Source organism: Culex pipiens, chromosome 2 (genome assembly GCF_016801865.2).
Source record: "Culex pipiens pallens isolate TS chromosome 2, TS_CPP_V2, whole genome shotgun sequence".
In the NCBI taxonomy this organism is placed as follows: domain Eukaryota; kingdom Metazoa; phylum Arthropoda; class Insecta; order Diptera; family Culicidae; genus Culex; species Culex pipiens.
Genome location: NC_068938.1, coordinates 205,323,072 through 205,345,345, shown reverse-complemented (window position 1 = coordinate 205,345,345; position 22,274 = coordinate 205,323,072). Strand labels below are relative to the sequence as shown.

At 42.2% G+C, this 22,274-nt stretch overlaps 1 protein-coding gene across 2 annotated transcripts in view; it reads right to left on the bottom strand.

Annotated features, from left to right (window-relative positions):
* Positions 1 to 8,142: 8,142 nt before the first annotated feature.
* LOC120422205 (zinc finger protein OZF-like) overlaps positions 8,143 to 22,274 on the bottom strand; it is a 45,751-nt gene continuing 31,619 nt past the window's right edge. For both annotated transcript variants that reach the window (XM_039585586.2, XM_039585587.2), the window contains exons 3-5: positions 19,642 to 20,025; positions 9,372 to 9,653; positions 8,143 to 9,304 (exon numbers count right to left, since the gene is read on the bottom strand). In XM_039585586.2, the coding sequence (XP_039441520.1) occupies positions 8,981 to 9,304; positions 9,372 to 9,653; positions 19,642 to 20,025 (990 nt within the window). In that variant the 3' untranslated portion in view covers positions 8,143 to 8,980. The remainder of the gene's footprint in view (positions 9,305 to 9,371; positions 9,654 to 19,641; positions 20,026 to 22,274) is intronic.

Genomic DNA, 22,274 nt, shown 5'->3' with positions numbered 1-22,274 from the left:
AACCGGGAATTCCCGAATCCCGGGATTTTTGATATTTTGTCCCGGGAATTCCCGAAATTGAAAAAAAAATTATTTTTGGTCTGAAAACTCAGATTAGGTCGTGGAAATAGATGAACAGTTGAATACTTAGTAATCGATATCAATTTTAAAGCATTAGCAAATTTGTATTCGGCATATATCAACATTTATTTGGCTTATAATGGATTTTTTTTTAATTTTATTTTACGGATCCCCAAAATGCCTAGCGCTTAAAATATTTTTCATTAAACTTTATTTATTTTTTAAATATTTACGTTGAATGATGGCTTTAAACGTGAAAAAATCATATTTAATTATATTTCATCTGGAATCTGGAACAAATTAGGACAATAGTAACTAATTAAGACAGCATGATGTTCTGATATATTTTTAATTATCAAAACAAATACATCAATATTCAAATTTATTGCTCTAAAATATTCTGTACCTATTCAGACTGCTGTCCCGATTTCTCCCAGTTGGCGGCTTTATAAAATTTATCACTATCAAGAAAAATATCTCGCACGACGGGTATCACCACATCGAGATGTCGATCAAGCTTAAGCATAAAACGTTCACCATTCACGGTGTCTATCGTCCGCCGGATAATGATCTTCCCCGACTGCTTGCTTTCGTTGAAGGCATTCTTGCAACGACTGATCCGATGTGCCCTACGTTCATCCTAGGAGACATCAATGTCGCCGTGAATAAACCAGCTGAAAATGATGTTCTGGAGTACCTCAACGTGCTTGCTTCATACAACATGTGCGTGACAAATACCGTTACAACTCGCCCGCTGAGCAACAACATTCTTGACCACGTTATCGCGAGAACAGACGATGCTGATCATACTCACAACTACACGATCGACTGCGATTTGAGTGACCACAGCTATATCCTGACGCAGTTCAAATCTCCACCTAAACTTCCACACCGCGTTACCTTGACTAAACCGAAGACCGACTACAGTTCTGTAAAGTGTGAATTTGAGCAATTTCTCCAAAACACTCAGTGGGAAGCTATGGAACCTAACCTGCGGCTAGCTACAATTGCTAATGTCTACAGGGAGATTAAGCATGCCCATACTACCGTCGTCACAGTTGAAGCTAAACTCAAAAAGGGTGACTGTCCCTGGTTTACGTTGGACGTTTGGGTGCTGATCCAAGTGAGGGACAATGCCCTGCAAAACTGGAAAGCCGACCGCCAAAACCCCCACCTGCGCGAGCTGCTTGATCGTGCAAACAAGTTACTTGCTGCAGCCAAAAGAAAAGCGAAACGCGACTTTCATTCAAAACTCTTCAACACCAATAACGCCAAACTTCTTTGGAAGAGGATCAACGAAGTTTTGGGTAAGAACTCGAAGCAGGATGCTGTCGTTTTGAAGGTCAACGAAAGCGAGGTAGCTGAGCCAACCATGGTTGCAACTCACTTTAACGACTATTTCACGACAATCGGAGCAAAACTCGCTGAACAATTGACGTCTACGCGGAATATCAACGAGTTCAACACGATCAAGACTTTACCTCGAATGGGTGGGTCTTTCTTCTTGTTCCCTGCCGCACCCGAGGAGATTGCACGTGTAATCAAGACTCTAGACCCGAGTAAAGCTGTTGGCCATGATGGGTTTCCAGTAACAGCACTAAAACAACACTCTGAACAGCTCTCCAAGATCTTAGCTTCAACTTTCAACGACTCTGTGACGAGTGGTACCTATCCAGAACATCTCAAGGAGGCGATTGTTCACCCTATCTTCAAGGGTGGTGATCCTACACAGATGAGTAATTACCGTCCTATATCTGTCCTGCCATCAATGAACAAAATCTTCGAAACCCTGTTGTCGTCACGGCTGACCAAGTTCCTGAGCAAACATAAGTTCTTCTACGAGATGCAGTACGGCTTCCGGAAAGGTTCCTGTACTGAAGTTGCTGTTCTAGATCTTGTGAATGATATCTCTGAGGTGATTGATCAGAAGCAAAAAGTTGCTGGATCAATTTTCCTTGACTTAGCCAAAGCTTTCGATACGATCGATCATGAGCTTCTTCTGGATAAGCTCAACTCGTACGGTGTTCGTGGTCTGGTGAATGATCTTCTTCGAAGTTACCTGTGCAATCGTCGACAAAAGGTTAGTGTAAACGGAACTTTCAGCCCCGAACGTTGTATCAACTGCGGAGTCCCGCAAGGAAGCAATGTTGGACCGTTACTTTTCCTAATATACATCAACGACATGGCCAGGCTAAAGCTCCACGGTCGGCCCAGGTTGTTTGCGGATGATACTGTTGTAACTTATCGCAACGGTGGCGTACTAGAAATGGTATCCGACATGACTGATGACTTGGCCCAGATCAACGCCTTCTTGGAGAATAATCTACTATCACTAAATGCGAAGAAAACTAAAATAATGTTTTTCCGAGGAAGCCGCATGACAATACCACCTCACCCGAATGTAGAAGTGAAGGGCTGCTGTATTGACGAGGTCGAAACCTTCAAATACCTTGGGATACACTTGGACTCAACGCTTACTTGGAAAATCCATATTGAAAACCTGGTCAAGTCTAATGCGCCACTTTGTGGAATGTTCAGGAAGCTTTCTCACTTTCTTCCGCGACACGTGCTGATGAAAGTTTACTATTCGTTTGTGCATAGCCGGTACCAATTTGGAGTATCCATCTGGGGCTCAGCCTGTGCGTCACATCTGAAGACAGTCCAGATCCAGCAAAACCGGTGCCTGAAAGCGATCCTGAAGCTGCCTTTCCTGTTCCCTACACTCGAACTTTACAATTCAACTCTTCACAATGCTCTACCTATTGCTGCTCTCCACGAACTCCAAACAACTATACTAACGCATCGCATGGTTAAACTGAAAGACATCCATCATAACTTCGAAATCCGCATGCTGAATCACCAACGTGGGATGAGAATCCAAGAACGTTTAGTCGTTCCCCGCTTTAGGACGGAATTAGGGAGGAGAAGATTTTGCTGCAACGGACCAAGAATGTACAATAATTTACCAGGTGATTTAAAAACAAGTGATCAACTTCTTAAATTTAAACAAAAAGTGAAATTTTTCATCCGTGCCAACCTAGCTAGATACTTGTAACGTTTTTAATATGTATTGTAGTGACATGTTAGTGTAATCTTAGATAATGTAAACAGTACTTGTAACTAATCGTTACTGCAAAGAGGTTTTTTAGAGGAACGCAAGTTCATTGAGACCTTAAGTGCACACGAATTGTTAAACTGAAAATAAACGACTAATTTGATTGATTGATTGATCATGGATGGTTTCATTTTATTTGTTTTCTTTTCTTGTTTTTTATTACAGTTACTGTGATTTTTTTTAGCTTTTGCAATGATTTCACATAAAAAAATGAAGAGATATAATTAATATTTTATGACTATTAATATGAAATAATTTGAATCACATTGGATTTAATATTATGATTCATTAAAAAAATCCAAAGCATAACAAAGAATAAAAAACAAAACAATTTTTTTTAACTAACTGAAAACTGCTGTTCTTGTTCAGATTGAAGTAAAGATTATCACCAATTAACAGTATTGAGCTAATTCTACGATTGTAAGCTTGAAAAACAAAACAAATTTGATGAAAACATAGACTTAATGACATTTTAGAAAATTTCCCGGGATCCCGGGAATTCCCGGGACTAGAAAAATATTTTTCCCGTTTCCCGGGAAATTCAAAACCCGGGAAAATTGGACGCCCTAATGTTTTCTAAATCTCAACCAAACAACCCTCCATTTTCTAATGTCGATGTCTCAGCAACTAATGATCCGAATTTCAATGTCAAAACATGAAGGTACTTTAAATTTTCCGAGCTTTTCGAAAACAATATTTTAATATTTTGATAATATTTGAATCAAGACTAACAAGTTAAAAGGGCATAATATTCCATGTTTGGCCCTTTTTAAATGTTGGTCTTGATTTAAAAAAAATATTATTTGAGTTTTTTTTGTTCCATAAATAACTTAATTCCTCTTTTTTAATTCTTATCTTAACCTGTTTGTTCTTTTCATATTTTGCAAGTCACTTTTTAGTTTTTTGAGTGTTTTTCACATTTTTTATATAAATTCAAAAATACAAAAAAAAACTGCAAACTTATTTAGAGCTAAGATAACGAGGATCTGAGTTGAACCCAAAAAAGATTTTTTTCAAAACATTTAAAATATTCAAAATCGGTTATAATATATAATATTTTTTTCTTTTTTTTTTATCGAGGCAAATCGAGAGGCGGGATTGGGTCTTAAAGATAACAATGACTCATGTCTAGAGTATTAAAAAAAAGGTTGGGTGGTTTTGACACCGCCTTGAGTCAGGACTATTCAAAAACACTCAAAAGCAAATACAAATAAAACTTTGTTTTTTGGTCCTTTAAAAAAACTCTCGATTTTTTCCTGGCCTAATTCGTGGATTAAACGTTGTGAGTGTTTTTTGTTGTTGCTTACTGTTCGTTTTAAAACAGGCTGACTGTGAAAAGCATTTAATTTAATGGCTTTCAATCATTGCTTCGATGATAAATGTTTATTGTAATTTAAATATGTCAAACGGCTAAGGAGTTAATTTTATTCTCATACCTAATTTAATAAAACTATGTTTGGAAATTCACAATCTTCAAAATTTTCAAGCAACCTTTTCTACGGACGCTCCCTGTTGAGGATCGTCATCGTGCCTGCCTGCCTGCCTGTTGTTGTTCCTACTGTGCCACCACCCGTTTGACGAGAGCCCGGACGGAGTGAAACGGATCGGATCTTCTCGGAAAGCCAAGTGGCGGAAAAGAAAGAAAGGACACGTGGGGCGCCCTGCGCTGAGTGTGCTGCACAGCGAAAAACGAAATGGAAGAAAATCCGCAAAAAGGTTGTCGTGTGTGTGTGTGTGTGGGTGGGTGGAAAAAAGGGGAGGTTTAGTTTGATATCGCGTTCGCAATCACTGAGTGGGTGGTAAAAAAGGGAGCAAAAAGGGACTGGTGAGGGGGGATGGAAAATTGCATATACACGATATTTTACATAGAAATTATTTCATTCCGGTTATTCACAATATAAATTATGAGGTATGGGAGAAAAGGCAAAATCATCAATTAAGAGAAATACAGCTGGAGCATATCGCTATCGTTCGTGTACCTGATGATTTCAGGATATGCTTCGGTTGGATGATGTTGTTGGGTGTTCGCACGAATTGTTGAAGGGAGAGAGAGAGAGAGTGGTGCCGTATGAATGAATGCGCGCATATGATTAGATGTGGATGATGTGAGTGGAATGGGGGTGAAGGGTAGGGAAAATGCAGAAACTGAGTGCATATGAGGAAAAGTGTGGGACAATTTTATCAGGATGCAACTTGAAATGACTGATGCATCATCGTACAGTTAGTGGAGCATTCAGTTGAAGTGATGTAGTACTTGAAAAATTGCGCATTTTGCATTTTAATAAATTGTAAATTGAAAAAAATGATTCAAACCCATATTTTAGAGGAAGGAAGTTAATTAAAAATGAAATTAATAAGGCAAGTCGTGATTTTTAGGATTTTTATTTTTAATTTAAGCCGTTGCAAATATTTGTTGAAGTTTATGGTTCCAACATTTGAATGAAAAAATGTTTTAAAATACGGGTCATTCCTTCCCAAATCTGTTTATATTTGGCATGGGGGTTGTTTTTGCCCCAAAAACAAAGAATCCCAAGTTTGGTGACATTGAGTCCACCACCGCGCCCGTGGCACCCCCCACTTTTTCAGAGATTTTTGAAAAACCTCATTTTTAAAATGCATTTTGCTTAGAGAAAAGTCAACAAAAAGTCAACTTTTTGTATGCAAATTTGAAGATTTTTTGACGTAGCATCGAATGGCGTACTCAGAATTTACGTACAGTGTTGCCAGATATGAAAATTTTGCGCTTTAAGTTTTAAAATGCATTTTTAACCTTTTGGACGAGCACTTACGGGAAAACAGACAATTGCATTCTATTGCTGAGAGCTTTTTACAATAAATCAAATCAAAACCTCAGGGTAAATTGAATATTTCTTGAGATATCACGTTTTTTAGTTGAACAGCCCTGTGTTGCATAGCAAATGTTTTACTTAACCATCAATTTTCAACAGTAGGCCTTAAAATTTGAAAAAAACTTGTTTTTGCATACTCAAAAGTTGACTTTTTGTTAACTTTTCTCTTAGCAAAATGCATTTTAAAAATGAGGTTTTTCAAAAATCTTGGGATTCTTTGTTTTTGGGGCAAAACAACCCTCTTGCCAAATATGAGCAGATTTGGTGATGGTCGATGTTGGACGCGTGGTCACTTGGGAAGGAAAGAACCATACATTACCCATCTATCTGGTTGTTTTGCAATCATAAGTTTTCAAAATATCTCAGCATTGACGAAAATTGTATTTTTGCGTGAAAAAATAGTTTTTGCGGTGATGTACATTCGATAATTTCATAAATATTCAAAATATTTTTAAACGAGCCCAAACATGCTAAATATGATTATCAACGTAGAAAAAGGCATTTTAGATTGTCTTGTGTTGATTATAGGCTTCTATTTCCATTGAAATTTTCCAGTTTTAACAGACATAAACTTTGAAAAATATTAGCAACGACCTTACAGCACATAAACTAAATTGCTGTCCCCTCCCTTTAACAAAATTGCACAAGGAAAAAAGTAGAAAAAACGCTGCTTAAAATTTGTTATACATGGAAAAAACACATTTTTCTATAATCTCTTAAACGAATTAATAAATTATCAAATTATCTTACTACAAACAGGAAAATGCCAAGAATACATTCTTTAGTGTAAGGTTATGATCATTGCAGTAGCCATTTTGTTATGAATGAAACGTCATCTCGTTTGCCCTTAAACCGGCCAAGCCTACTGCGTTGTATTAGCCGTAGACACCATCCATAAGCCACGCGGACATTTTTTACATCGTTTTACATCGAAAATTGAAATTGACAAAATTTTGCGACCAATATTTCGTTTTTTTGAAAAAAATCCGTATTGATTAAAAAATTCAAAACTCAATCATAGATGTGGAAATTTCTGAAAAGTTGGCATTTGAAGTTTAGGGGACATATACTGCCGTTCTACGCATAATTGTCCCATGTCAGTTTTCGATGATTTTGACTTTTTATCATTTTTAAGTTTAGTTTTACGTATACTTTCAGAAAAACACATAAAATCTAGTACTTTGTTCAGAAAATCATTGAAAACAACACCAAGTCTGTTTGTCCCATCGTTGAACTTCTACGCATAATTGTCCCACCAAGTATTTTCTATCACGAAATCATGAGTTTTACGAAGCATTTTATTTTGTTTACCTGTTTACCTGCAAGAGGATTACAAATAAGGGTGATAACATGTTAACCGGGGTGATTAGGGTCATATAGGGCGAATAGGGAACCACGGGACAATTATGCGTAGAAACACAGAAATCGATCGAAAGATTTCAATCGCGTTTTTCTCAGTTGCCCTTTTTTGAACATGGGACAATTATGCGTAGAACGGCAGTATAAAAAGTAAAAAAAAGGTGTTTTTTTGCAAATCAAGATTATTGACAAAAAGTTAAATTAAAAATCACAAAAAAATTTACCGTATATCATTTTTCTTCAATGTAGTCTTTATGTCTTTATCCATACCTACAACTTTGAAAATACACCTAATCGATCTAAAAATTTCTTCAAAATACATATTTTTTAATTTTCATAAATCATTTTTGTATGGACAGTTGCCAAATTTGTTAGGAAAATTATATGGACAAACTAATGATGCAAAATGGCTTCTTTGGGCATACCGAAGCCACCAAAAAAGTTTCAGCCGGATTAAAAAATAAAAAATTCAATAAAAAGACCGATTTCGTAGAGAATTTGCATTCCTCTACGAAATCGGTCTTTTTATTGAATTTTTTATTTTTTAATCCGGCTGAAACTTTTTTGATGGCTTCGGTATGCCCAAAGAAGCCATTTTGCTCATTATAGAAGTTGAATAAAACATGTTTAAAAAAATTAGTTGGTGTCATAAGAAAAGATTTTGCTTAAATATTAGAATGATAAGATTCGCGTACAAAAAACTAAAATAATGTATAATAAATCAAGGAAACATTCGGATAAATTGAATACACATGGCTATCAATTTCTGCTACTTTTATTCAAAGATGTCCGCGCCAACGTGGTCCACGATGGCACACGATTTCGTTTTTTACGCTTCATATGTTACACTTAGACATTTAGGGAGGTTAATTAAACTACACTTTCTCACGCATTTCTTACACTAGACACCTACATTTAGTACTGGCACACGAGACGAGATCGACACACGATCTCAACTCTCGCATATGTTTTTGGTTTGTGTTGATGATAGATATTTGTTTTGTGTTTTTGTTTTTGGTTCGAGCTACTTTTATATGGTTCAATGTACATGCGAGCGACTGTTAGGTCGCTCGGCTTTGGATGAGATTAAAATTAGTATAAAATAATAAAATTCGTTTAATTCTACCGCAATAATGGCAATCTTTTGACTAGATTTTTTTGATGAACGCTGCCTTTTGTACGATTTTTGTTTTGTTTTGGTATCTGTCGAAATCTTTTAACCAGCTATTTTTAAGGAAAATAAAAATAAATTCATTAATTGTATTTGCATAATTCAAACATAAATAACATTTTGGCAAGTTTCCTGCATTGGTTTATGGCAACAAAATGGCGGTACTTTGGTAATGTTCCGAAAAAAATGTGAGTAAACCGTCACCGGGAAATAAGAAAAGTTAAATCAAATCGTTCAAAGTTGGTTGCTTGTTAGTTCAGACACACCCAGATTAGTAACTAGACCTACGTAATAGAAAACAATCCTCAGTCGATGAGGAATTTGAGGAAATTTTAGCTACTTCGCACCCTCCAACAATTAATTCAGCATCAAATTCCCGATTAAATTTGAAAATTGACAGTGTTAGTAATGTTTAAAAAAAGCAAGTTAGTTGGTCAGATCTTCCAGGAGCTCCTCGGTGCTCCGGTTGGCCTTCTTGAACTCTTCCATGTACTTTTGCGGCACGGTCCACTCGAGCAGCTCCTGGACGTTCTTCTTGAGGCGGTTGGCCGGCTCGAGCGTTTTGTCGTCGCACGCGGTGCGGCCAGCGCACTTGAGCGAATCCACGAGGACGTTGTCGATGAGCCGCTTGTCGAAGCCCAGATCCTTGAGCCGCTCGTCGGTGGAGATCTTCTTCAGCAGGATGGCCACCAGGAAGCGCATGTGGGACAGGGGCATCGGCGGATCCACCCCGCTGTTGGCGGCCTTTACCTAAAAATCATAGAGAGATTTAATTTAATATTTTTTTTATCTCAGATAAAAAGCTCCTCAGACTCACATTCCGGTCGATAATCTCCTCGACGCTGGCCGCCGGCTGTTGCGTTTCCGGCGAGCAGCTCGCCATGTGCGTCTGGTGGTCCAGCTTCGTCTTGAAGAAGATGTTGCAGTGCTTGCAGAGGTACGACTTGTCCTGGTTGTGGATAGAGAGCATGTGCTTCTTGAGGTGGGGCAGCTGCGAGAAGCCGACGCTGCAAATCGGACACTCGAACGGCTTTTCGCCCGTGTGCTTGCGGATGTGCAGCTTGAGGACGCTCGAGTGGGCGAACGCCTGCCAGCAGACCTAGAATAGAAGAAAATATTATTTATAAATATTTGGTTTATTCAATGAATTTAATTGAAAAACATTATCGAAATTATTAATCTAACTTTTCAGTACAGCCAATCTTTCTGAATCGATTTATTTACTTTTTATAAGAACCCCAATTTTATTTGATTTTGATTTATTTACGTCTTATTCTCTTTAGTTTAAACTAAACTTCAATATTTTTTTAATTCTATCCTCCTAATTTCATGTTACATAGGATAGTTTTGCTTAGAACAATCAAAAAATCCAAATGCACTCAAAGAGTTAAAGCAAAAAAGCCAATTTGAAATAATTGATGCTGGTAAAGAGGCTGCCTATTCAAAAAGTTTACCTGAATATTCTGGATTTTGTGTTTTAAGAACGATTTTTTTAAGAATTTAGTGTCAACATTGAAGAATTAATTTGTGCATGACCAAAATGTCCAAAATTGCCAATATGACCAAAATATCAAAAAAGATCAAAATGACCAAAACAACCGAAAAGTATGGTTAGGATTAGTTGTTAAAGTGATTTTTTTCTTTTGTTTACCCAAATGTATTCGATTAAATGCAAAAATGTAAAACAATTTGAAATAAATGAATGAATGTGAACAGTAATAATAAAACGAAAAATACAACAAAGATGAAGAGCATTTAGCCATACCACTTAAAATGTATATGAAATGTAATTATTATAAGAAAGTTCAATAAAGACATATTTAATTTCAAAAATTTCAAAAACCGAAAAGTATGAAAAGACCAAAATGACCAAAACAGTCAAAATGACCAAAATGACAAAAGTGAACAAAATGGCCAAAATAACCAAAATTAATACAATTACCAAAATTACCTAAATTACCTAAATTACCAAAATGATCAAAATGACCAAATTACCAAAATGAACAAAATGAAAAAATCGACCAAAATGACCAAAATGATCAAATGACCAAAATGACTAAAATGAACAAAATGAACAAATCGATCAAAATGACCCCAATGACCAAAATGACTAAAATGAAAAAATCGACCAAAATGACCACAACGACCAAAATGACTAAAATGAAAAAAATGAGCAAATCGACCAAAATGACCACAATGACCAAAATTACCAAAATGGTTAAATCGACCAAATCGACCAAAATGACCAAAATGACCAAATCGACCAAAATGACTAAAATGACCAATATGATCAAAATGATCAAAATGACTAAAATGGACAAATCGGTCAAAATTACCAGAATTACCAAAATTACCAAAAATATCAAAATTACCAAAATTACCAAAATTACCAAAATTACCAAAATTACCAAAATGATCTAAATGACTAAAATGAACAAATCGGTCAAAATAACCGAAATTACCAAAATGTCCGAAATGATCAAAATTACTAAAACGACCAAAATAAACAAAATGACCAAAATGAGCAAAATGATCAAAATAATCAATATGACCAAAATTACCAAAATGAACTAATCGACCACATGACCAAAATTACCAAAATGACCAAAATAGCCAAAATGACCAAATTAATCAAATTAACCAAAATGACCAAAATAACTAAAATGACCGAAATCACCAAAATGGCTCAAACGACCAAATTGATCAAAATTACCAAAATTACTAAAATGAACAAAATGACCAAAATGACCAAAATAAGCAAAATGGCCAAAATGACAGAAATGACCAAAATGACAAAAATGACCAAAATAAGCAAAATGGCCAAAATGACAGAAATGACCAAAATGACAAAAATGACCTAAATAAACAAAATGACCAAAATGATCAAAATAATCAAAATAATCAAAATGACAAAAATTATCAGAATGAACAAAATTACTAAAATGACCAAAATGACAAAAAAGACCAAAAAATGATCAAATTTATCAAAATTACCAAAATGACTAAAATGACCCAAATGGCCCAAATGGCCAAAATGACCAAAATGACAAAAAAAAACAAAATGATCAAAATAACCGAAATCACCAAAATGGCTCAAACGACCAAAATGACCAAATTGATCAAAATTACCAAAATTACTAAAATGAACAAAATGACCTAAATGACCAAAATAACCAAAAAGACTAAAATAACCAAAATAGCCAAAATGACCAAAATGACCAAAATGACCGAAATGACCAAAATGACCCAAATAGCCCAAATGGCCAAAATGACCAAAATGACCAAAAAACCAAAATGATCAAAATAACCGAAATCACCAAAATGGCTCAAACGACCAAAATGACCAAATTGATCAAAATTACCAAAATTACTAAAATGAACAAAATGACCTAAATGACCAAAATGACCAAAATAACCAAAATAACCAAAAAGACTAAAATAACCAAAATGGCCAAAATGACCGAAATGATCAAAATGACCAAAATTACCCAAATGACCAAAATGATCAAAGTGATCAAAATGACCAAAATGACTAAAATGACCAAAATGACCAAAATGAACAAAATGATTTGTTGGGACGCATTTGGCAACCCTGCAGCGATTGACAGCTAGAAGACAGAAATTTTGATTCAGTGCATTTCCGCTTTTACAACACACTCACACTAACACACAGCACGAACAACCAGCACAGTTTTAGAGACGGCAAGAGAATAAACCAGTCGCAAATTACAGTCCACGCGTTTTTAATTCGTCTCTACATTTTTTGGTCCTACTTCGCTGGATATTCGTAGTAGTTTCGGTCGAAAGGAAAGGACAAGGACCCGGTCGATTGGATGGGCGTAGATGCTCTCAACTCCGGTGAAAGATCCGGACAGTTCGTTATTGGAAGTTTTTAGTACGCCGATCGGAGAGCTGCAACAATCGAGAAGAAAGATGGCGGAAGAGTTCGACATTTTGGTGAAACAACGTGGTGCAGTGAAAGGAAAAATCACCCGGATTAAGAACGTGCTGGGCCAGCACACGCAAAACCAAACGATTCCGGATGAGTTCCTCCTGCACACCCAGCTGAAGACGATTGACGCAGCCTACGAGGAATTCAACCACTTCCAGAATAAGATCTACGCGGCCAAGCCAGCGGAAGCGGATGACCAGGAGAAGAAGTATGTCGAATTTGAAGCGGATTACAATTTCGTTCGGGCCAAGGTCTGCCAGTTACTGCGTGGGGTCAAACAAGAACCGGACCCCCAGCCTCCGGCAGCAGCCCAACCCGTGCGAGTGCAAGCGACATCTTCTCTCCACACGCCGCTGCCATCTTTCGACGGGAAGCCAGAAAACTGGTACAAATTCAAGGCCATTTTCACGGATGTCATGAGCAAGCACCCCGGCGAGTCAGACGCAACCAAGCTCTATCATTTGGACAAGTGCCTGGTCGGAGAAGCCGTTGGGTCAATCGACCAGCAAACGATCAACGACAGCGACTTTGCTGCTGCTTGGGCGGAACTGACCGAGCAATACGAGAATAAGAGGAGGATCGTTGACATTCACGTCGGCGGTTTACTTAACCTCAAACCGATGACATCTGAAAGTGGTAAACAACTCCGTGAGCTGGTGGACGGGTGCAAACGGCACGTAAGTGCTTTGAACTTCCACGAGTTCCCGATGGCTGGCCTTGCGGACATTCTGGTGGTCAACATTTTGGCGTCGAAGCTTGACATCGAAACGAGGAAAGTGTGGGAGACAAGCATCGAGCACGGCGAGATTCCGAACTACGCCGACACGGTGAAGTTTCTCACAACCCGGAGTCAAGTTTTGGAACGCATCGAGCTTGCTGACAACAAGCAGAAGAAGCCTGTCGCAGCAAAGACAACGAAGATTCCCGCACTGAAGGCATCGTCCCTGGCGGCGTCGGTCGAGTACCGGTGCGCATTTTGCGGACAGGAGCACCAGAACCACGAGTGCGGCGAATATCTCAAGCTGGATCCGAAGGAGCGCTACGAGAAGGCGAAGCAAACTGGAGTTTGTTTCAATTGCTTAAAGAAGGGGCACATCACGCGTCGCTGCTCCTCGACGAAGACGTGCAAGGCCTGCAAGAAGCGGCACCATTCTACACTACATCTGAACGAAACGGGTGTCGCTGTTGAGCAGCCACTTGCACGATCCACGCAGAACTCCACGACGGCTACGCCGAGCGCAGAACCAGCCGGAACGACGGCGGTCACAGCCTCCTGTGTGATCTACCAGCAACGGGCGCTTCTCTGCACGGCGATTGTGAACATCCTCGACGACGGTGGCAAGGCCCTGCCCTGCCGCGTACTGCTAGATTGCGGTTCACAAGTGAATCTGTGTACGGAGAAGGTCGCGTCGCTACTGCGACTGAAGCGACGAAGTGTGAACGTCGACGTCAAAGGTGTGGATGGTTCAACGACCAGGGTTACGGCCTTGGTGCACATCAACGTGCAGTCCCGAGACAACGTCTACACAAGCAACTTGGAGTGTCTGGTGATCAACCGTATCACTGGAACCATACCTGCGAAGAACATCGACATCTCTACCTGGCCGGTACCCGCCGGCCTGCAGCTAGCGGATCCGGAGTTCTACCGCCCTCAACGGGTGGACATGCTGATTGGCGTCGGCCAATTCTTCGGTCTCCTGAAAACTGGTAAGGTCAAGCTGGCAGAGAGCCTGCCGTTTTTGCAGGAGACAGTGTTCGGATGGGTAGTCGGTGGCCTGGCCGACTCCACGAGCTGGAAGTACGAAGTGACCCGCTGCAACGTGGCGGTCCAAGACGCTGAGCTGAACGACCTCGTCGAACGGTTCTGGGAATCCGAGGCGGTGCCGACCGCTTCAAGGATGTCGTCGGAGGAGACGGCATGCGAGCAGTGCTACGAGCAGACCCACAGCCGTGACCCGAGCGGTCGCTACGTCGTGATGCTACCCTTCCGTGGCAACGTGAGTCAACTCGGCGACTCGAAGCAGCACGCACTACAACGCTTCTCATACCTCGAGAAGAAACTAGCCAAGAACGCGGACCTGAAGGCGGCCTACTGCGCTTTCATGGAAGAATACGTGCGCCTCGGCCACTGCCGCGAAATCGACCCGTCCAAGGAGGAAGATGGTGGGTACTACCTGCCCCACCATGCCATACTGAAGCCAAGTTCGTCCACCACCAAGTTGCGCACAGTTTTTGACGCCTCGGCACAAACGAGTTCCGGACTCTCGCTCAACGACACCCTGATGGTCGGTCCAACCATTCAAGATCCGTTATTCGATATCGCCCTTCGATTCCGGACGTACCCGTACGTGTTTACGGCGGACATCTCGAAGATGTACAGAATGGTTCGGGTGCACCCCGACCACACGAAGTTTCAACGTGTGTTTTGGAGAACGGACCCTTCCGAGTCACTCAAAATGCTCGAACTGTTGACCGTCACTTACGGGACGGCATCAGCGCCATACTTGGCGACCCGCACGTTGAAACAGCTCGCCCAAGACGAAGGACAAGCCTACCCTCGCGCTGCCAAGATTTTGGAGAACGATTTCTATATCGATGACGCACTTGCGGGTGCTGACACACTGAAGGAGTTGCTGCTGGCGCGCGACGAACTGGAGGAGCTGCTGGAGAAGGGAGGCTTCGAGCTCCACAAGTGGTGCTCCAATTCCGCCGAGTTTCTTGACACCATTCCAGACGAACGACGAGAGAAGCAAGTGTCATTCGAATTGAGTGGCGTGAACGAAATGATCAAGACTCTCGGCATTCTGTGGAACCCCACCAGTGACAAACTGCTGTTCCGCGTCGCTCTCACTGACTTGACTCAACCGGTTTCCAAACGTCGCATCCTGTCGGAAGTTGCCAGATCTTTTGACCCGCTAGGTCTGCAAGCACCGGTTTGTGTCACCGCTAAATTGATCCTGCGTCAGTGTTGGCGAAAGAAAGTGTCTTGGGACAAGCAACTGTGCAAGGTGCTTACGGAGCTATGGAACAAATTTCGTGGAGGACTGCGAGCGCTGATGGAGGTACAGATCGAGCGCCGAGTCATCGTGCCACACAGGGTGGCCCTGGAGCTGCACGCATTTTCGGACGCATCCCTGGAAGCTTACGGCACGTGCGTCTACGTGCGTAACATTCTGGCGGACAACACAGCAGTAGCCTACTTGCTGTGCAGCAAGTCGCACTTGGCGCCCAAAGAGACGATCCCGAAACTCGAACTGTGCGGCTTCCGGCTGATGTCAAGGTTGGTGTCCAGGGTAATGAAAGCACTCAAGGTGAAATTCACTCGAAAGGTGCTGTACAGCGACTCGACGATTGCACTGGGATGGTTGGCCAAGTCCCCAAGCGAGCTCGAAACGTACGTGGCAAACCGAGTTGCCGAAATCCACGAGCTTACCCCGAGGGCCGACTACGAGTACAAGTACGTGCGAAGCAGCGCCAACCCCGCAGACCTCGTCTCACGAGGACTCTTTCCGGAAGCGCTGATTGGGAATCGCTTCTGGTTCCATGGCGGGTTCCTCGAAGAAAACGACTACCAAGAAGACGAGATGGCCATCGTAGTCGAACTACCCGAAGTACGAGTTGCAGCCGTTGTGATAACCGACGAACAAGAAGAAGACTACAACAGGATCTTCACACGGTTCAGCTCGTTCCGCAAACTACAACGAGTGCTAGCCTACGTGATTCGCTTTTGCAACAAGACCCGGAAGCGATCCACGTACGGAGACAACGACAAGTACCCAACCATACCCGAACTACGATCGTCGCTGCGCTCGATTGTGTACATGGTCCAGCAGCAACGAATGCAGACAGACATCCAAGAAGTGCTGAAGAAGCAAGGCAAGCCGAACGAGAGGTACACTGGCCGACTACGAAGCTTGAACCCGTGGGTCGACACCTACGGCATTCTACGAGTCAACGGACGGATCAAGTACGCCAACGTGTCGTACGAGCAGCGGTGCCCGGCCATACTGCCTGCCGAGCATCCAGTAACGGCGATCCTGGTTCAAGCTGTCCACGAGGAGAATCTGCACGTCGGACCGAGCGGAACTCTATCGGTCCTGCGGCAACGGTACTGGATCCTGAACGGACGAAACGCGATCCGCGCAAGGTTGCGGAAGTGCGTACGGTGCTTCAAGGTGAACCCATCGGAGACCAAACTGTTCATGGGAGACTTGCCCAGCTACAGAGTGACCCAGGCCTACCCATTTGAACGAGTGGGCGTTGACTTCGCTGGACCAATCTACGTACGCAAGGGGCACCCGCGCAAACCAGTGTACTGCAAGGCGTACGTGGCATTGTTTGTGTGCATGGTGACGAAGTGCATCCACATCGAGCTGGTGTCAAACTTAACGACGGATGCTTTCATTGCCGCCTTGCACCGATTTGTCGCTCGTCGCGGCCTTCCCTCCGACGTTTACAGCGACAACGCCACAAACTTTGCTGGAGCCAGCTCGGAGCTCCACGAACTGTACGCGCTGCTGACGCAGCAGCTGACGAAGGGTGCGCTTCAAGAGTTTTGTCTGCCCAAGGAAATTCGCTGGCATTTTATCCCACCACGGTCGCCGCACGTAGGAGGTTTGTGGGAAGCCGGCGTGAAGTCGGCGAAGCACCTGATCAAGCGGAACGCAGGTGAAACGAAGCTGACAGAAGAGGAATGGTCCACACTACTAACGCAGATTGAAGGCATACTTAACTCGCGGCCGTTGGTGCCGCAGACGGCGGACCCGGGTGACCTCAACGTGATCACGCCCGGTCATTTGCTGATTGGCCGCCCATTCAACGCGATCCCAGAGCCGGCGTCCGATCAACTCAAGCCTGGAACGCTGACACGGTGGCAGCACCTGCAGAAGATGCGAGCTGACTTCTGGAAACGCTGGTCGGCGGGCTACCTGTCCGAGCTGCAGCAGCGGCAGAAGTGGAACAAGCAGCACACTGTCGTCATGGAAGGAGATTTGGTGCTGCTCAAGGAGGAGAACGTTCCGGCGCTGCAGTGGAGGCTCGGCCGAGTTGTGAAGGTCCACCCCGGGCAAGACGGAGTCACCCGCGTGGTGACGGTAAAGACAGCAGGAGGAGTTTACAAGCGGTCGACGGCAAAGGTTGCGGTGCTCCCACTCGACGACGAAGCAGAGGAGAAGACAGCCGGTTGAAGTTCCCGGATGTCCACTGGCGGGGGAGGATGTTGGGACGCATTTGGCAACCCTGCAGCGATTGACAGCTAGAAGACAGAAATTTTGATTCAGTGCATTTCCGCTTTTACAACACACTCACACTAACACACAGCACGAACAACCAGCACAGTTTTAGAGACGGCAAGAGAATAAACCAGTCGCAAATTACAGTCCACGCGTTTTTAATTCGTCTCTACATGATTGAAGTGATCAAAAAGACCAAAATGACCAAAATGACCAAAATGACCAAAATGACCCAAATAGCCCAAATGGCCAAAATGACCAAAATGACTAAAAAACCAAAATGATCAAAATAACCGAAATCACCAAAATGGCTCAAACGACCAAAATGACCAAATTGATCAAAATTACCAAAATTACTAAAATGGACAAAATGACCTAAATGACCAAAATAACCAAAAAGACTAAAATAACCAAAATGGCCAAAATGACCGAAATGACCAAAATGACAAAAATGACCCAAATGACCAAAATGATCAAAATGATCAAAATTACCAAAAATACCAAAAATACCAAAATTACTAAAATTACCAAAATTACCAAAATTACCAAAGCTACCAAAATGATCAAAATGGCCAAATGATCAAAATGACCCAAATGACAAAAATTACCAAAATTAACAAAATGACCAAAATAACAAAAATTATTAACATGATCAATATGATCAAAGTGATCAAAATGACCAAAATGACCAAAATGAACAAAATGACCAAAATGACCAAAATGGCCAAAATGATCAAAATAACCGAAATCACCAAAATGGCTCAAACGACCAAAATGACCAAATTGATCAAAATTACCAAAATTACTAAAATGAACAAAATGACCTAAATGACCAAAATAACCAAAAAGACTAAAATAACCAAAATGGCCAAAATGACCGAAATGACCAAAATGACCAAAATGATTAAAGTGATCAAAAAGATCAAAATGACCAAAATGACCAAAATGACCAAAATGACCCAAATAGCCCAAATGGCCAAAATGACCAAAATGACCATAAAACCAAAATGATCAAAATAACCGAAATCACCAAAATGGCTCAAACGACCAAAATGACCAAATTGATCAAAATTACCAAAATTACTAAAATGAACAAAATTACCTAAATGACCAAAATGACCAAAATAACCAAAATAACCAAAATGACTAAAATAACCAAAATAGCCAAAATGACCAAAATGACCAAAATGACAAAAATGACCTAAATAAACAAAATGAGTAAAATGACCAAAATAGCTAAAATGACCAAAATAACCAAAATGACTAAAATGACCAAAATGACCAAAAAGACCAAACACTATTTAAGAATATTTTTTATTTTGATATGTTTGAAAGGAACAAAGAAGACATATTTTGAGCTATGACCCAGCAACTTTTTTGCGAATCTCAACAACCCCCACAATTGTCCGTTAGGGTGTAAAAGCAAAATCGATTTTCCAGCACAGCATTTTTTCAGTTCCTTTTGGGGTCCTGAACAACTTCCCTAAGTTTTTGAACGATTGGTTTAGTCCTCACTTTGCGCGAAGCGATTCAATTTTCTATGGAAATTAGCACGCATCGCATCACGCATTAGGAGCATCCGAATATGAATCCAGTTTTGATATACCGTGAAACGTGGATTTCTTGAACATCAAAATTCAAAAAAAGATTTTTCCTATACAAATTTAAATGGAAATTGAATCGCTTTGCGCAATGTAAGGACTAAACCAATCGTTCCCAAACTTTGGGGAGATGTTGAGGACCCCCAAAAGCAACTGAAAAATTGCTGTGCTCACTTAATTTGGAAAACTTTATTTTTATCCATCTAACCATATTACACCTTACTGGGCCATGCCCTCAGCCCAGTTACCGACCAAGTACTGTAGTGTAATTTCTTTCCAGTTTGAACAGCGTTCCAAACTCACCTGACACCGATACGGCCGCTCCCCGGTATGGATCCTCTGGTGCACCACGAGCTGCGATCGCTGCGAAAAGACCGCCCCGCACACCGCACACCCATGCGGCCGAATCATCTTGTGCGTTCTCATGTGCTGCGGCAGATGACCCTTGAACATCTTGTTGCAAATGTTACAGTGGAACGCCTTCAAGTTCGCATGATAACAGAGCAGATGCTTTTTGAGCGCATCCGGCCGGTAGAACCCCTTGCCGCAGATGTGACACGTGTAATCTCGAATGTCCAGGTGACTCTTGAGGTGCATTTTGAGGTTCGCCGCGCAGGAAAACGCCGACGGACAGTGCGGGCACTTGTGCTTCCGGATGCCGTTGTGGGTGGCCAGGTGCTGGGTTAGCTGAATAGGGGAAGAGGAAATTTGGTTGAAAAAGATGCCTGGAAAAGATTCTTTTTTTTTTGTTTAAAGGGAACACGTGAACGCGACGCCGACATCAGAGAAAATGTCAATCGCGCCGTAACGACGACGACATCGGCGTGTTCCAATTATCCGGTTCTTGTCAACGACGACGACGGAAAAAAAAAACATGAAAGGAATAAGCTCTATTTGCTATTCATACGGCGGGAACGGAGGAAAAGGAAAAATTTTCGATGGAAAAACCCAACAACAACAGCAACGACGACGCCGGGAAAAAAAATGTACGGCACAAAAAGCAATATTTGTGTAAGTAATCAATTTATCGTGTTTTTGATTACAACCTCCCTCCCGCAGCATCCTTTGGAACGGTACCGAGTATTGGAAAAGGAAAAAAAATATATAAACTCTTCCAAAGTTCCGTGGCTCGAATCGGGCTCCAGCGATGCTAGGCTGAACTGATTGAGAGCGAAAGTTCATGAACACATGAATAAGTTCTTCTAAAAGAGTCATTTTATGATTTTTGCTAAAAAATAAAGCAAAACTGACTTTTATTCCTAAAGATGCACACATGCCATGCTAAGCTCGCAAACCCAGCCAGACTGAAGCCACCCCCTTCCCCTCTTTTGGAGCATGGTGTGGGGGTGGCACAGATTGAAAATTTATGTTTGAGGGGTGGGCGAACCCGGGCGAGTGTCAAAAACAGGCGAATAATTTCCAACATATTTTGCCTGCGAGCGGGTGCCACTCACAAATGGGGAGCTAAGCTACCGGACGAAAAGGGAGTTTGAACCTCAGCTCCCGGAGGAAGTGCAACCCTCGAGAATTATTTAAACACACTAGCGAGCGGAGTTAATTTGAACTTCGATACCTGGATGTTAATTATTCAAATTAGAACCGTTTTGCGCCCAGTAATTATCGCCTGCAATTATTTTTCAATTATCGGGGGTTTTGTTCTTTTGATCGTGAAAAGAGCTTGATGTTTGCAATTTTGTTTCATGGGAAAGTCCTGGTGACACCGGTTGACAAGTATAAGGACAATTTTTTAAATTTAGGATGTCGTTGTTTTTTTTCCGCGGCGTAATAATGGTAATTTGTGTAGGAAAGTGATAATAGGGTACGCGTGCTGTAGCAAGAAGACGCTTCCATCTTTCTCGGTCTTGGGCTGCTACTCGCCAATTTCCCAGGTTACAGATCTTCCGGATATCACCATTCACTTGATCTCCCCACCGTGCGCGCGGTTTCCCTGCTCTCCTGCCTGTACCGCCAGCTGGTTCGGCGCGGTCAAAAAGCAGTCTGACAGACTGGCTCTCGTCCATTCGGGCGACATGGCCGGCCCACCTGAGCCTCCCGATCTTCGCCTGGGTGGCGATGGTCGGTTCTTCAAGAAACGCGTGCAGTTCGTGGTTCATGCGTCTTCGCCACACTCCGTCAGACACCTGCACTCCACCGTAGATCGTTCGTAGCACCTACCGTTCGAAAACTCCAAGGGCACGTTCGTCCTCCTGCCGCATCGTCCAAGTCTCGTGGCCATAGAGGACTACCGGTCTAATCAGTGTTTATACATCATCAGCTTCGTGCGGCGCTGCACTCGATCCGATGTGAGGGTCTTCCGTAATCCGAAGTAAGCACGATTCCCAGCAAAAATACGAGTCCGGATCTCTTTGCTGGTGTCGTTGTCGGCGGTTACCAGCGATCCCAAGTACACGAACTCGCTCACCTCCTCCAACTCATCACCATCCACAGTTAGAGGGGTGAGACTTGGGGGGCCGACGTCCTTCGAACCCCTTCCTCTCATGTACTTCGTCTTCGTCGTATTCATGCCAAGTCCTACACGCCTTGCTTGTACCTTCAGTCGGGTGTAGACATCCTTCACCGTCTTCAGGTTTCTTGCCACAATGTCGATGTCATCGGCAAAAGCAAGCAGTTGGTAGGACCTGTTCAAAATCGTGCCACTCGTTTCGATGCCCGCCCTTCGAATAATGCCCTCAAGGGCGACGTTGAATAGCGCACAGGATAAGCCATCACCTTGCCGCAGCCCTCGGCGTGATCCAAAGGGTTCCGCTAAGTCCCCCGAAACACGCACGTGACACATCACACCGTCCAAGGTAGCCTTGATCAGCCGAGTCAGTTTATCCGGAAACCCGTTCTCGTGCATAATCTGCCATAGCTGCTCGCGGTCGACTGTATCATAGGCCGCCTTGAAATCGATGAAGATGTGATGTGTGGGCACG